This window comes from Phaseolus vulgaris, chromosome 9 (assembly GCF_051622355.1).
Source record: "Phaseolus vulgaris cultivar YP4 chromosome 9, ASM5162235v1, whole genome shotgun sequence".
Classification (NCBI taxonomy): Eukaryota; Viridiplantae; Streptophyta; class Magnoliopsida; order Fabales; family Fabaceae; genus Phaseolus; species Phaseolus vulgaris.
Genome location: NC_143506.1, coordinates 5,268,233 through 5,281,648, shown reverse-complemented (window position 1 = coordinate 5,281,648; position 13,416 = coordinate 5,268,233). Strand labels below are relative to the sequence as shown.

Here is a 13,416-nt window from a genome sequence, read left to right as displayed (position 1 = left end):
AAAGTGTAGTAGTGCTTGGATGAATATACTTGAAATTGAACATACATCTTATATAAAATAATTTTTTTTTTTGAAAAAAAAAATTCATAGAATCATTTGATTCACCTTTTATAACTTGTTTTTGCTTTATATAAAGAACAACCATTCATCTAACATGTGTTAAAGCATATACTACGCTGTTCAAAGTGAAAAACATGTTTGAATTCCTAGATAAAACCTCGAAAGTACTAACTCTAAAGGTCTTAAGGTAATTTAGATACTTAAATCATTTTATTTAATCTAACTCACCTTTGTTTAAACTTGTTTCTATTGTATGAATAAAGGTCATGCATAAGGTTATGTCAAACACTATGATGTTTCATGTGGGATGAATAATTGAGTTCTCAAGCAAACAATACCAACCTTAAATATCAAGTGTTGAAAATTTTGAAAATTATAGTTCAATCGTAATAAAAATGTATTGTAAGTTTAAAAATTGAAGTATAATCCTTTAACAATTAGTCAACTATGCGATAAATGTTTAAAATTCATTTAACCATTGTTTGATTTGTGATCAACATACCAACAATGTTGAATTTATATTTAATTTTAAAAAAATATATATACATTTACTTTTAATGTTTCATGTTTGATTTCTAAAGAATAATATCGCATAAAAGAGTTACACATAATAGGTTCAACAAAGTTATTCAAATTAAGAAAGATTTAAAAAATAATTCTTAAAAACTAATCATGATATGATGATATATTTTAAAATGAATAGTTAAAAAAAATTATGAATAAAATCATATTTCTCATAAATTTCTAACCGTTAAAGTGTCACAATGGTTTTATTAAAAGGAAAAAACATCTTTAAAAGAATTAACAAATACAAGTTTGAATAATTTTTTTTATCTGCATATTTTTTTCATGCAACTCGCAAGTTGCTATGTTTTGAATAAAGTTTTAATGATACTTATTAAAAAATATATCATATGAGTTTTTTTAACTAGAAAACCAAATACTTTTCACTTTGAGATTTTTGCTGTAAATGCTTTTGTTTTCGGGGTGAATTTTTATTCAAAGACTAATGAAGCTACATTCTTAAGTTATAAAGAATATATTTTCAATAAAAATGGGTCTAGTATATCTGGAGGTGTATTCATTAGTGTAATACAATATTCAAATTCTAATATTTAAGGTTAGTAAAATATATCACATGGTAAAATTTACATAGGTCTAATTTTGTTTTTAATTTTTTTACTTTATAATATATTTTACGTATAATATAATATTATTATTAATCTCAATTTCGAATGAATGTTATTATATTAAATGTATATTAGACCTATATTGCACGCACTGGAACATAAATTTTTAAACATAAAATATATAAAACTATACTTATTAAACATATTTTATTATTATTGTTATTGAATTAACAAATTTTAAAAAGAAAACCAAATTTAGAATTTGGATATAATTTAAAAACATGTTCAAAATACAGTAAATTCATTAAGATATAGTATATTTTTTAAAATGCAAGTATTTTTTAACTATAATTTTTTATATAATGCATAAAAAGTGAATTGAGAACATTGTAAAAAATAAATTATTTCATTAATGGATTATATGTACAATCATTCAATTATTGTTATAATAGATTAAAGTCAAACCATATATCTATCAATTTCTTATTTATTTAAATTTGGTATACATAATTGTCATGAAAATGTTATATTGTACGATTTAATAATTCACTCATTAAATTCAGATTCTATAAATATTTTTTTTTACGTAGATTTAAAGTTCTAATTTACCTTTTAGATAAGTGGTTTTTTTTCCAAATCTGTATAAGGTTTTCTAAAGAATTAAAAATATTCAGTTAGTATAAATCCTTTTGTTTGAAGATCGACTAGTCATTAATTAAATCTCTTAATTAAAGAGAAAAAACAAAGAAAAGAGAGAATATTACCAGAATTCAAATATAATAATTACTGTCTCATTAATTTTATATTGATTTACCTTATTTATTTTGAACAAATATTTAAGGGGATCAGTTTTAATTTAATTACGCATGAATGTGGAAGCATTGGAAGATACGTATTTTGAAAAATCAATATTATTCTTTTCAAATATAGAAAATCAATCAATCAATAAATAATCATTATTTATTATTGTGATTTAAGTTTCGATTGAAATATAAATACTGACACTAGGATCATAAATTGCCAGACAAAAGGGATGGCCATAGCAGAATAGAAGATGCAACAGAACCAAGGACATTTCACTGGATTTTCAAAACCCGATCATTTTTTCTTTTTCATTTTTTTTCTTCTTTTCAGTAATTAACAATTATTTGACATTTCTATTTCACTTTGTTCATCAACATAATCTTAGATTACTTAAATGATTGCAAATGAATAATATAACCAACAAATAGTGATTGGGATAGTTCACATGTGTCTATTTTAACTAATTTGTCAATTTAAGATTCGATTGAAATATAATTATGATTTTAGTAAATTATTAATCTCACTAAAATGATTTTTTTTAAAACTGTTTCAACATCCATAATTTTTTTAAATCTGAATAAAGGAAATATTTTTAAAATTAAGTTAGGAAGCCAGATTTATTCCAAATTTGAGTAACTAAAAAATGATAAAGATTATAATTTTTATTTAATTTTCGATATCTGTAATTTCCAAAAATCGTGGTATATGAACAGAGAGAGAGGATGCGATGATTAGATTTGTAATTTGGTTGGGGTAATTAAGACGGGTCGGGTCAGGTCGGGTCGGGACATAAGATGATATATGAGTTGGGTCGGGTCAGAAGGAAATAAAGGTGGTACGGGTCGGAGTGTGGAGTGGGAACCCAGAAAGTATTGAAAGAATTTGAAGAGGATGGCATGAGTGTTGCGCTGTGGTGGGGAGTGGCCCCATCAACCCGGAACAGCCTCTGGCGTCGCACGTGTTGATGCCCAACCTACGAACTAAAATCGACCAGAAATTTCAGAAATCTGTGAAACAAAAACCAAATAAAAAATCCCAACAACGAAAAACGTTTCCTCTTATTCTCTTCTCACCTGTGCTTGTGTGCTTTCAATAACAAACAAACACACACACATACCCTCACTTTTAGTTTCTTAACACAGCAACAACCCAACCCAGGCACCACCATAAAAACGTAACACAACGCCAACCTCTCTCTCTCTTTCTCTCTCTCTTTCTCTTTCAACATTCATGAATTGGTGAAAGCTGCCACTCCTTTGAACCTTTAGGGTTTTCATTTCACTCTCCCAGGTTCTCATTCTCTTTCTTTCTCCCTCTCACTTCTTTTCCCCTTTTTTCTCTTAATTCCTTCCCCCTTTGTAAAGGTCTGCCCGCGTTTTAACTCTCATACGCTGCCTATCCGCTCTTGGATTCATCCATTTTCATACAAGTCAGTTTGGGCGAGGAAGCTTTAGAGTGTTGTTTTTTTCTTTTAGGGTTTTTCTATGGCTTATATCATTTTTTAGGGTTTTGGATACTGTGTCTGTTTTTTAAAAAATAAAATAAAATCAGGTACTGCTGTTGGAAATTAAGGATTAGTATTCTGCTGTGTGCTTGTTGGGTTCATGCGTAATCATTAATTTGTGCGTTCTGTATTTAATTTGCCTGCATTTTTGTGTGTGGGATTCTGATTTTATTTCTTAATTGGGCGTTTCAGGGATTGAGTAACATCTGTTCGCTGATCGTTATTGGAAGGTTACAATTCAGTTTATTTGATAGTTGCAGCTTGGTAGCAGCCGTCAGAGCGACTGGTAATCTCATTTACATTTTGCTTTTTTTTTTAAAATTTTGAATCCTCAACACAGGGCTTAATTTATTCAATTGCAATGCCTTTATCTGTCCCCTGTTTGATAGTGATTTCTATCAGTTTTGTTTGGTTTTCAGAAAACCATTATCTCTACCCAACCCTCGGCTGATTTTAAAAAATCTCTACTTAAGCGTAAAAGATTTTGTTCAAAAAAATCGAATACAGTATAATGCGTGTTTTATGTTTTACTATAGTAATAATTCTTGAAGTTGATGTTGTATATGCGTATTAAGCATTGATTTAGGAAGTGATCAGTGTGGCTGCGAATCATCATTGTATCAAGCATTAATTATGAAGACTACTTTAGGTTTAGATGAGTTGTAAAAAGTTACATTCAATTTCTTCTGGTGTGTATGTCAGCGTGCTGCAGCTGACATTTTGTTATAGCACAAGCTTGTGCCTCTCAAGTCGGTCCTTAGATTGAAAAGTGCTGCTTATATTTTTCTTGAGGAAATTAAAAACTATAATGATTACTGCTATGGTATATGAAGCGATTCTTTTACTTGTAACTTGTTATTCCTGTGATATTCATTTGGATATTTAAATTAAGGGTATTTTCATAAACAAATCAGTTATGACATATCTTACCTTCTATGGAACTGTCGTTTCTTTTATTTATGATCTAAAATCTATGAAATGCACTATCAATAAATTCAGTTGCAAAATTAGTTTCGAGACTGTAAAATGTCGGGTGTATTTATTATTTTACTAAATGCTATGGTAAACTTGGGGCCTAATTTGTTTGTGATCTGTTTCTAATGATCTTATGTCTTGAAATATCAGAATACTGTCCCCAAAATGAATATTTTCTCTGTTTTTGTTTTTGCAGTGGATTCTTGTGAACTTATTTTTTACCAGAAATTCTATTGAAATTCTTAATGGGAGGAACAGTTTTGGCACCCCAAAAGAATGACCTTGACGCTCTGAGAAAGATTATGTGAAGCAGTATGACTCTTGAAGATTTCTTTACCTTGACTGAGATGAAAGACGGGCTCACAGCACCTTCTCGGGTGCAGGAGCTGGTCTCGGTGATGCAGAAAGAGAAAAGTTGTGAGGTTAAAAATTCTGCTGATGCGATAAGGCAGTGGGCTGCTGTTGCAAGCACTATTGCTGCTACAGAGAATAAAGATTGCCTTGATCAATTTATTCAATTGGATGGACTTTGCTTCATCAACAGATGGTTAAAGGATACCCAAAAATTTGAGGTTGATGCAAAAGACAGCTTTGTCGAGGAATCAATTACCACATTGTTACGTGCAGTTGAAAAGCTTCATCTAGACCGTGAGAAGTCAATGTCCTCTGGAATTCGCATCACTGTAAGTAACCTTCTTGGCCATCATAGCACTAAGGTTCAGGATAGAGCAAGGACATTGTTTGACAGCTGGAAGGGAGCTGAAAATGCTGATACTGAATCTCATGATGTGGAGCTTGCTAAGGCTGACAATGCAAGCAATGAGATTGTCAGGGACGAAGGCCAGCCATCTGCTGTGAATGAAGCTGGCAATGATAATGATAATGCATCAGAACTAAATGGAACTGTAAATTCTCTATTGAAAAGCTCAGATAATTTGCCGGTACATAGTTCTGCTAATGTGTGTCATTCATCCTCTAGCTTGGAATGTGATGACGTCAAAGAGGGATCAGTAAACCATGTTGACGGTGTTCCTTCTTCTGCTCAAGTAGAACTGCCTTTATGCCCTGCAGATGAGACCACTTCGGTTGCGACCTCTAACTTTTCCCTTCATAATCAAGGCAGCTTTGAAGGACAGTCAGATATGGTTCAGTTAATTGACTTGGCTAAAAGGGAAAAGCAAGAGCAAAACGTTAATGACCCTCCAGAAAAATTTGGAGCACCGGAGATCTGTTCTGTGTCCTCTGAGCCAGAGCTGGAGTCTGTTTCGATTGTTTGCAGTGAAGCAAAAGCACCAGAATCTGTTAAGGGACCAGCTTTGGAGCGAAATGTGGAACACAATGAGGAAGATGTTTGTCATAACTTGCCTATTTCTACTTGTATAAGGACACCTTCATCTGATAGGAGGACTGGGGAAGATGATGTCAGAACTGTAACTAGCTTTACACAAGTTTTCAGAGCTGCAGAAAATGATAAAGACTGTTCTAATGCATTGCAGGATACATCAGTCAGTGACAGTAACTTGGGAAAGACTGAGGTGCCAGATATGTCTGTCTGTGGAGCAGGATCTGTCACACCATCAAAGGAAGGCAAGGGTCATATTTATAACAACAAAGATGTTACATCTATTGGTTCTGATTCTAGTAAACCTGAAATAGATTTCAGAAGGTCTAACATTGTTGACAACAGAGGTTCCGGCAATGAACTTGACTGTGGCATTGTGGATCCTTTAGAATTCGCTCGACAAGTTGCTCAGGAAGTTAATAGAGAAGTCAGCAGTTCTTCCGAAAAAATCTCATATGGCAGAATCAGGCAACCATGCAGTCCAGATTCTGTAAGAAAAGAGGATGTGCTCACTCCTGTCCCACCTGAGGAGGTTTCCTCGAGACACAGTCTTGCTACTGACAACACTGAGGCAGAGCCTGAATGCAGACCTGATGTGGTGTGCTTGGAGGTGACTGAAGTGGTTCAAGATTCAGAAGGTAATTCAGAAAAACGTCCTTGTGGCTTTGATCTCAACGAAGTTGGTTTTGACGATATGGATGTTTGTTTAAATACTACATCGACCCCAATACCTGTTGTATCTGCTTCAAGGCCTACGCCAACTCCTGGGTTACCTGGTGCCCCTTTGCAGTTTGAGGGAACACTTGGTTGGAAAGGATCAGCTGCCACCAGTGCCTTTCGGCCTGCATCTCCCCGTAAATATTGTGATAGTGAGAGAAATCTTTCTGTGGATATGAACTCTGACACTTCCAGGCAGAGGCAGAGGCAGGATTGGCTTGATTTTGATCTAAACGTAGCTGAGGGTGAAGAAGGGAATGCAGAACCTGTTGCTGAATCTTCAGGTGGGCTTTCTGGGCAATCAACAGTTGAATTTAGTTCTAAAAGATCAAGCATGCTTGGATTTGATTTGAACAGTACGGGTGATGATGTTCACATCCAACCTTCAGATCACAGGATGGATGGACAACTCTTTCTTGGAAGAAATGGCTATTGGAGCCCATCACCTACATCGTCGTCGTCATCAATGCAGCCATATGTTAGAAACATTGATTTGAATGACAGGCCATGCCTTCAAACTGATTTGGTAGACCTGGGGCACGGTAAGTCTTCTCATATTATCAATGGATATGATTGTTCTAAATCACTAGATGCTCCTGTTATCTCTCTTTTGGGCGCCAAGGTAGAAGTTGGTAAAAAAGAACGTGTTCCTCAATCGTTTTTTCCGAATGGAAAGGCTGTTGAACCTGCAATAGATCTTACAATGCCAAGAGCAGGTGGCATTATAGGGATGGCCCCTGCAGTATCCTTTAATCCATCATCTGGTTTTGGGTATAATGGAGTGCCATCAGCATCAGCAGCACCCACAATGCCTTTTCCATCAGCCATGTACGGGTCAGGTGGCACAATTCCATATATGGTGGACTCAAGAGGATCTCCAGCTGTCCCTCAAGTGGGTGGACCTTCATTAAATATACTTCCATCATCTTACTCTCAGCCACCACCATTCTTTATGAACATGACAGGTACCCAACTCGGTCTGAATGGATTTGGACCTGTACGTCCTAACTTTGACCTGAACTCTGGGTTCATGACTGAGGGTGGGAATAGAGACACATTAGCAGCAAGGCAATTTTTCTTTCCTGGTCAGGGAAGGGCTGTGGAGGAGCAAGTAAGAACCATGCCGCAACCCTCAAGTTCAGGGGTTGGTGGGAAACGAAAGGAACCAGACAGTGGTTGGGAACCCTACCCATATAGCTACAAACATTCGCAACCTCCATGGAAGTAGCCTATTACATCTCTTCTGAATTGTTCATAAACACACACCTTTCCAATTAATGCTTTATTACCCGAAATTATCCTCAAGAGCACTGGCATCCTTTACTGACTGAAGATCTCAAATTCAATAAATGCTGGGGGAAGATGGATGTAGTATGATTCAAACTATTGATGGTTAAAGGGGCAGAAATTGGGTTTTCTTATTGTTATTTTTTCTTTTCTCTTCCGTTGTTTATCCTTTACTATATAGCTTCATAGAAAGGCATTACAAAGCACAGAAAGTCTTGGTGCGTTTAGCTGTATTTTTTCTTTCGTATGTCAAAGAAATTTATAGGCATAGTATCATGTCTCATTGTCTGGGTGGTGCTTTATTATGTTACCACTATTTGGCTAGTTTTCATTATGAAGTTAATAACCTGCAAAAAAAGGAAAGGATGAAATCACCGACCTAGAAAACCCTAGTCAATATTTTTCTGTTTACTACTTTATTAATTCTGTTGCATTTTGAGTTTATTGTTATACGCCCATTCATGGCGAGTCCTCTTCTACTCGACAACTAAGGTTAATTGGTTTCACTTTGAAGTCTATTTTTCGCCTTTTGTTTTTATCTTCAATGACAATTTTGTTGCAGATTGATTAACTTAGTCTGTTTGAATTTTGAAACGAGTCTATTCAACCCTCTCTCCTTGCCAATTCATTGTGTATGTAAGAGCAAGGTACAATATTAACTGGTGCTGGTGTCAGTTAATTAAGCCATGTTCAGGCGTTGTGAACCTATTCTTACATTTTCAAATTTCGATATTGGTATATGTACCACTCAATTTAAATGAAAAAAACAGGTATTTTGCTTCCTTCAATTTGAATTAGGTTTGATTTTGGTTCTTCAAATTCTTTCTAGTTTCTTTAATTTGAAAACAAATAGTTTTAATCTCTTTATTCAAGCAAAACTTCATACGTTGGAACACGTGATTGAGTGATTTAGTGTTCATACAAGTGAAATTTTAACAGAGATTAAAATAAATTTATTTTAAATTTAGAGGACTAAATATATATTTAATTTTGTTTAAAATTATATATAATTAGCATTTAAAATGTCGTCCTTCTCAAGTGGTTTCACTGGTGGGTTAGTGAGTGATGTATTTATGTTTTAGACAAGTGGTCTTTAACTCAACGATACAATTAACGTGTTTGTTTTAATTTTTTTTTTGTACGAATATCCTCATTTAGAAGCAATTCTATCTTAATCTTGCATTAAATATGGACACTTTCATGAACAAGAATTCGAATTTTGATTTATCACATCCTAAATTATTCAACGCCCTTGTTTTTTTATATTCTATCTGGATCCACCGTAGTTTGGAAACAGGGTGAATGAAAAAACTTGGGTTCAGTTACTTTTTACTGTTTATGACACGAACATGAAACGTAAAATCTCTCTAAAATGTAAGATATAGAGACACAAATATTTATATTATATAATTATGAATTATATAAATTGATAATAAAGATTATTTTTTGGAGTAGAAAAATATTTTCATAACTGGTTCACAAAAATTTGTTTCTTATTTTTATAATCATAATAACAATTTATACAATAAAGTTTGAATTTTAAAAAATTAATGTATTTTTCCTTTATAAAATTGTTATAGAACCATACTATAATTGTCAGAAATCTAATAAATACTTTTTGAATTGGACACTTCACGGATACGTGTCCTACAGGTATCATAAGACACTGACACGCTATTTAAGAGAAGTGTCCGAGCTTCATAGTTACTACGCTTCAGAAAAACATTAATAGCAAAAGAGCACGAGAGAACATTTTCTTAAAATTACGATCAGTAACCAAATCACTTGTTTCTCATATTTGATGCATTCTTGAGTTTAAGAATGTTTTAAGTAAACATGCTACTAGATTATCTCCTTAGATATTTTCTTATATTTTATAAAAAATCATATTGAAATATGATGGTGTATTATGGCAAAAACTTTAAATTAAAAACCTCAATGTCGTATAATACATTAATTTTTAAGAATTATAATAATTTAATTCATTTTTAAAATGATAAAAAGTAAAAGTATTACTAAAAATTATAAGAACGTGAGCATTATAAGAATCTATAGTTAGAATAAAACTTGTAAAATATTCTTAAAAATAATATAACGCAATGAAGCTTACTTAAATTAAACTAATATTTTATAAAACAGTTTTATAAGACCTTCTCTTCTTATAAGTAATTCATATGAAAAGTTATTAATATAAGTGACTGAATTTGACTCTTTTAAAATGAAAAAAAAAAACTTCAAATACTAATAATATTAGTTAAATCGTCAATTTTTTAATTTCTATTAAATTTTAAATTATATATATATATATATATATATATTCTTTTGTAGTATCAATAGTTGATTTTTATAAAAAAAGTTAATAGTTTGAGGCATATTTTATTTTTTCTTTTTCGTATTTTTTTAATAATATTTTTTTTATATAATCGTAAATGATTTGTTATTATTTATTAACTGAGATATAAGTAGCATAATAATATTTAACATAAAAATTTTTATATAAAAAAAAAAAACTCTAGGACTATAAATTCTAACCTTCACAATACTTTAAAAAAAATCATTGCAGGACTGTATTCGAAGTTTCGTTAAACTCAAACTTACAACTCCCTATGCCTAAGGCACCGTTTGATTAAATGGAAACAAATAAAGAGAGCCGATGAGAAAAATATTAAAAAAAAAAAGAAGTAAAGAGAAGATTATTTAGATAAAAAAAAATAGAGGAAAAATGTTTTATTTATTATTAATAACATCATTTTTTAGTTATTGTTGAACCATATTACAGACATAATTATTGCGTTGAATTATCTTTTTATCCTTCTTCACATTTTAGCTCAGGTTACAAACTTCAATATCTGCATTTTCTGTTTTTTTTTTCTCTGCATCAAACCAGTTCCTTTCTTTTATTTTCTATTCCGTAAACAGTAAACTTAGTCTCTCCATCCATTGCTAATTTTGTTGTTAGTTGCTTCATGGAGATGAATAAAAAGTGAAGCATATTATATAAATAATAGTTTATTTAAAATTTTGCACATTTTTACGTTTACATTTGGTCTTCTTATTAGATGTGAAATATTTGAAACCAATTTGACGTGGTTAAAATTAATTTATTGATGTATGCATGTAAGGGGGTGGGACAGTGAAGGGGCTACATGGGTGGCAACAAAAGTGACCTTAGTTGATAAGAATGATGTTGGTATCTCACATAAAAGGGATATGTATTCTGACTCTAATCAATTCTCCACACCTAACTTAGCTGACACTGGACTTTGTAGTCCACACTCTATTTAATATTAACTAACAGAAAAAGAAATGACCCCAAAGCCCTAACATGGACCAACTAACCCACCATGCTCCTCTGCTCTGCTTCATTTCAACTTCATGCTGGTCCCTTCTTCCACCTCACCCCTCAAATATCCATGCCCTCCCTTACCACCACTCACCATTTCTATCAAACATAATCATTCTTATATAAATTCTTATTATAACCATTATTCATACTCTTTTTCATAAAATCTTACCATTCTAGTACTCAATGAGACAAATGGTTTGCAAGCCAACCTCAAACCACATAAAAGGATATGGAAACTAACACGATAAAGACACGAATACGAACACGAAAGTATGTATAATATCTAAAATGTAGAACACGGGGATACGGATCTATATATATTATATAATTATAAATTGACAATAAATATTTATGTGTACAAGTGTATTATAGATTTTTTTTTTAAAGTATGAGATGTTTTTCATGATTGTTTCAAAAGAATTTATTACTTATTTTTATAATCATAATAAAAATTTATATAATAAATTTATATTTTTTTAAAAATTATTGTATTTATATTTTTTAAAATTATGTTAGAATCATGTTAGAATTTTTAGAAATTCAACAAATAATTTTAAAATTAAACACTTCACCGATAAGTGTCATACGAATATCGACACCAATATGTATATCCTATACGCATACGCCATTTAATTTAAGAGAACTTTACGAGTCTCATCTCAATACACACCAAACCATCCTTATTAGGCTTTCTCTCGACTAGGTTTGACACTGAGTGACCAACTTCGATTTTCCTCCGCAGTGCCTGTGCTACATAATCTGGACCGTTCATCAGTTGTTGCAGAGGAAGTTAACAGAGTGAGACAATGTGATCAATGCCCATAATTTATGCTCTGCAGAGACAACACACAATCTGCATTTGCTCAGCGACCTACATGCCCATGCCTTCTCATTTATATATTATGATTATATAAACTCCGTTAATGTTTATTTTTCTATCTTTTCTCTTCTTATCATATATTACTTGAATAACATTTGGTGTTCGAGAATTCATTTTGAGCGTGAAAGCAGAGATCATAGGAAAACATTTTTTACCTAAATAAAAATCATAATCAGTCACTTGTTTAGACAAATTCCCCATAACCACTAATTTAGCACATGAAATTACAAGGAATAAACTGGCACGGGTGTATATACAAATGAGTCCGAATTAGAAGCAGAACACACACTTTGTATAAGTTACAAACAGGGAGAAGAAGATAAATTAAAAGAAACGTTTTGGCACCAATTATCTTTACGAAATTGTGATGAGGATGAGGATTATATATTTATTAAGTAAAAGAAAGGTGTTATTATGATGATTAGAATTACAAAGGGGCTAAGGGAAGCTGACGAGGAATTCTGAGACGGACCTGAGAAGCTGGCGATCGGGGCGCCACGCCGTGCCAGCAGATACCTCCCTTGCAGACCTCCCGGCTGTCACCGTGGTCGCGGTGAAAGGCACAGGTGGCTTTGCGCGAGACGTCCCACGTGAGCGTGGTGAGGAGGATGAGAATGACAGCGGCGGTGGAGACGATGACGACATAACCGCCGTTGAAGCTGCGGCCGCAGACAAAGGCATAGGCCTGAAAAGACGCCATGAGAGCGAGGAAAATGGTGGTGAGGTTCCTTGCCACCACATCAGATATGGCCATGAAGAGAAGATGGAAGTAGTAAGGAGTGTGCAGCCTGGATGTTGGTGCGAAGGTTGAAACCTCTCTCTCTCTCGATCTCTCACTCCTTCTCTTTTAATTGCCAAAATGGGTCCCTCATTGCTCTCTCTGTTGTGCTGCGGTGCAGATTTGGGTTGTGAATGTCCAATGGAACACCTTTGTGTCCTTCATTTTTGAAACACCAACCATAACCTTCCACGTCTCCTTTACCCACTTCTATTCTATTATTTATGTTTTTCACCAATACTCTTCCCAATCTGCACTCCATTCAATTCTTCCACCAATCACTCCTCCCCTCCAACAAAATATCCACATTCCTATCTAACATGCAATCAAAATCTACACATAATACTCTCTAACATCCTGAAATAGTGAGATCCTAACACTAACACATATTTGACGCAGTAGACGTGACAATGACGTACTGGAGTAAGATTGTAATCGCGCGAGTTATATTACAACGGTTCTTAGTAATAACCAATGTAATATATGACCCAAATTCAAATTCAGAGTTTCGCCTTCGATCCCCGCGACAAAGGGTCTTCCGATAGTCGAATCATCAAATGACAGTGTTCTAAGAGTAGTGTGATCTGTTTCGA

General features: G+C 33.2%; 2 protein-coding genes across 5 annotated transcripts; one reads left to right on the top strand and one right to left on the bottom strand.

The window, feature by feature from the left end:
* Window positions 1-2,844: 2,844 nt before the first annotated feature.
* LOC137820388 (uncharacterized) lies at window positions 2,845-8,124 on the top strand. Of its 2 annotated transcripts, none has more exons than XM_068624457.2 (3): window positions 2,845-3,616; window positions 3,691-3,784; window positions 4,670-8,124. In XM_068624457.2, exon 3 carries the CDS (start codon window positions 4,788-4,790, stop codon window positions 7,758-7,760), a length of 2,973 nt encoding a protein of 990 aa, XP_068480558.1. In that variant the 5' UTR covers window positions 2,845-3,616; window positions 3,691-3,784; window positions 4,670-4,787; the 3' UTR covers window positions 7,761-8,124. The 2 variants fall into 2 exon arrangements, with proteins under 2 accessions (XP_068480558.1, XP_068480557.1); XM_068624456.2 differs by having other exon boundaries at window positions 2,850-3,284.
* A 3,647-nt stretch (window positions 8,125-11,771) lies between these two features.
* On the bottom strand, window positions 11,772-13,005 carry LOC137822706 (uncharacterized). 3 transcript variants are annotated; one of them, XM_090294699.1, is made up of 2 exons: window positions 12,518-13,005; window positions 11,772-12,036 (listed from the first exon to the last, which is right to left on the bottom strand). In XM_090294699.1, the coding sequence occupies exons 1-2, from the start codon at window positions 12,797-12,799 to the stop codon at window positions 11,992-11,994; spliced, it is 327 nt and encodes a 108-aa protein (XP_090150825.1). In that variant the 5' UTR covers window positions 12,800-13,005; the 3' UTR covers window positions 11,772-11,991. The 3 variants fall into 3 exon arrangements, with proteins under 3 accessions (XP_090150825.1, XP_090150826.1, XP_090150827.1); XM_090294700.1 differs by having other exon boundaries at window positions 11,772-12,018; window positions 12,518-13,004; XM_090294701.1 differs by having other exon boundaries at window positions 11,772-11,998; window positions 12,518-13,000.
* Window positions 13,006-13,416: the final 411 nt, after the last annotated feature.

What these genes read in the sequence shown, in the direction of transcription:
- LOC137820388 (XM_068624457.2), top strand. Translation starts at nt 4,788, where the DNA reads ATGACTCTTGAAGATTTCTTTACCTTGACTGAGATGAAAGACGGGCTC.
- LOC137822706 (XM_090294699.1), bottom strand. Translation starts at nt 12,799, where the DNA reads ATGGCCATATCTGATGTGGTGGCAAGGAACCTCACCACCATTTTCCTC. An exon ending in CCCGATCGCCAGCTTCTCAG is followed by an intron (nt 12,037 to 12,517) that starts GTCCGTCTCAGA and finishes ATGGGCATGTAG; the next exon opens with GTCGCTGAGCAAATGCAGAT.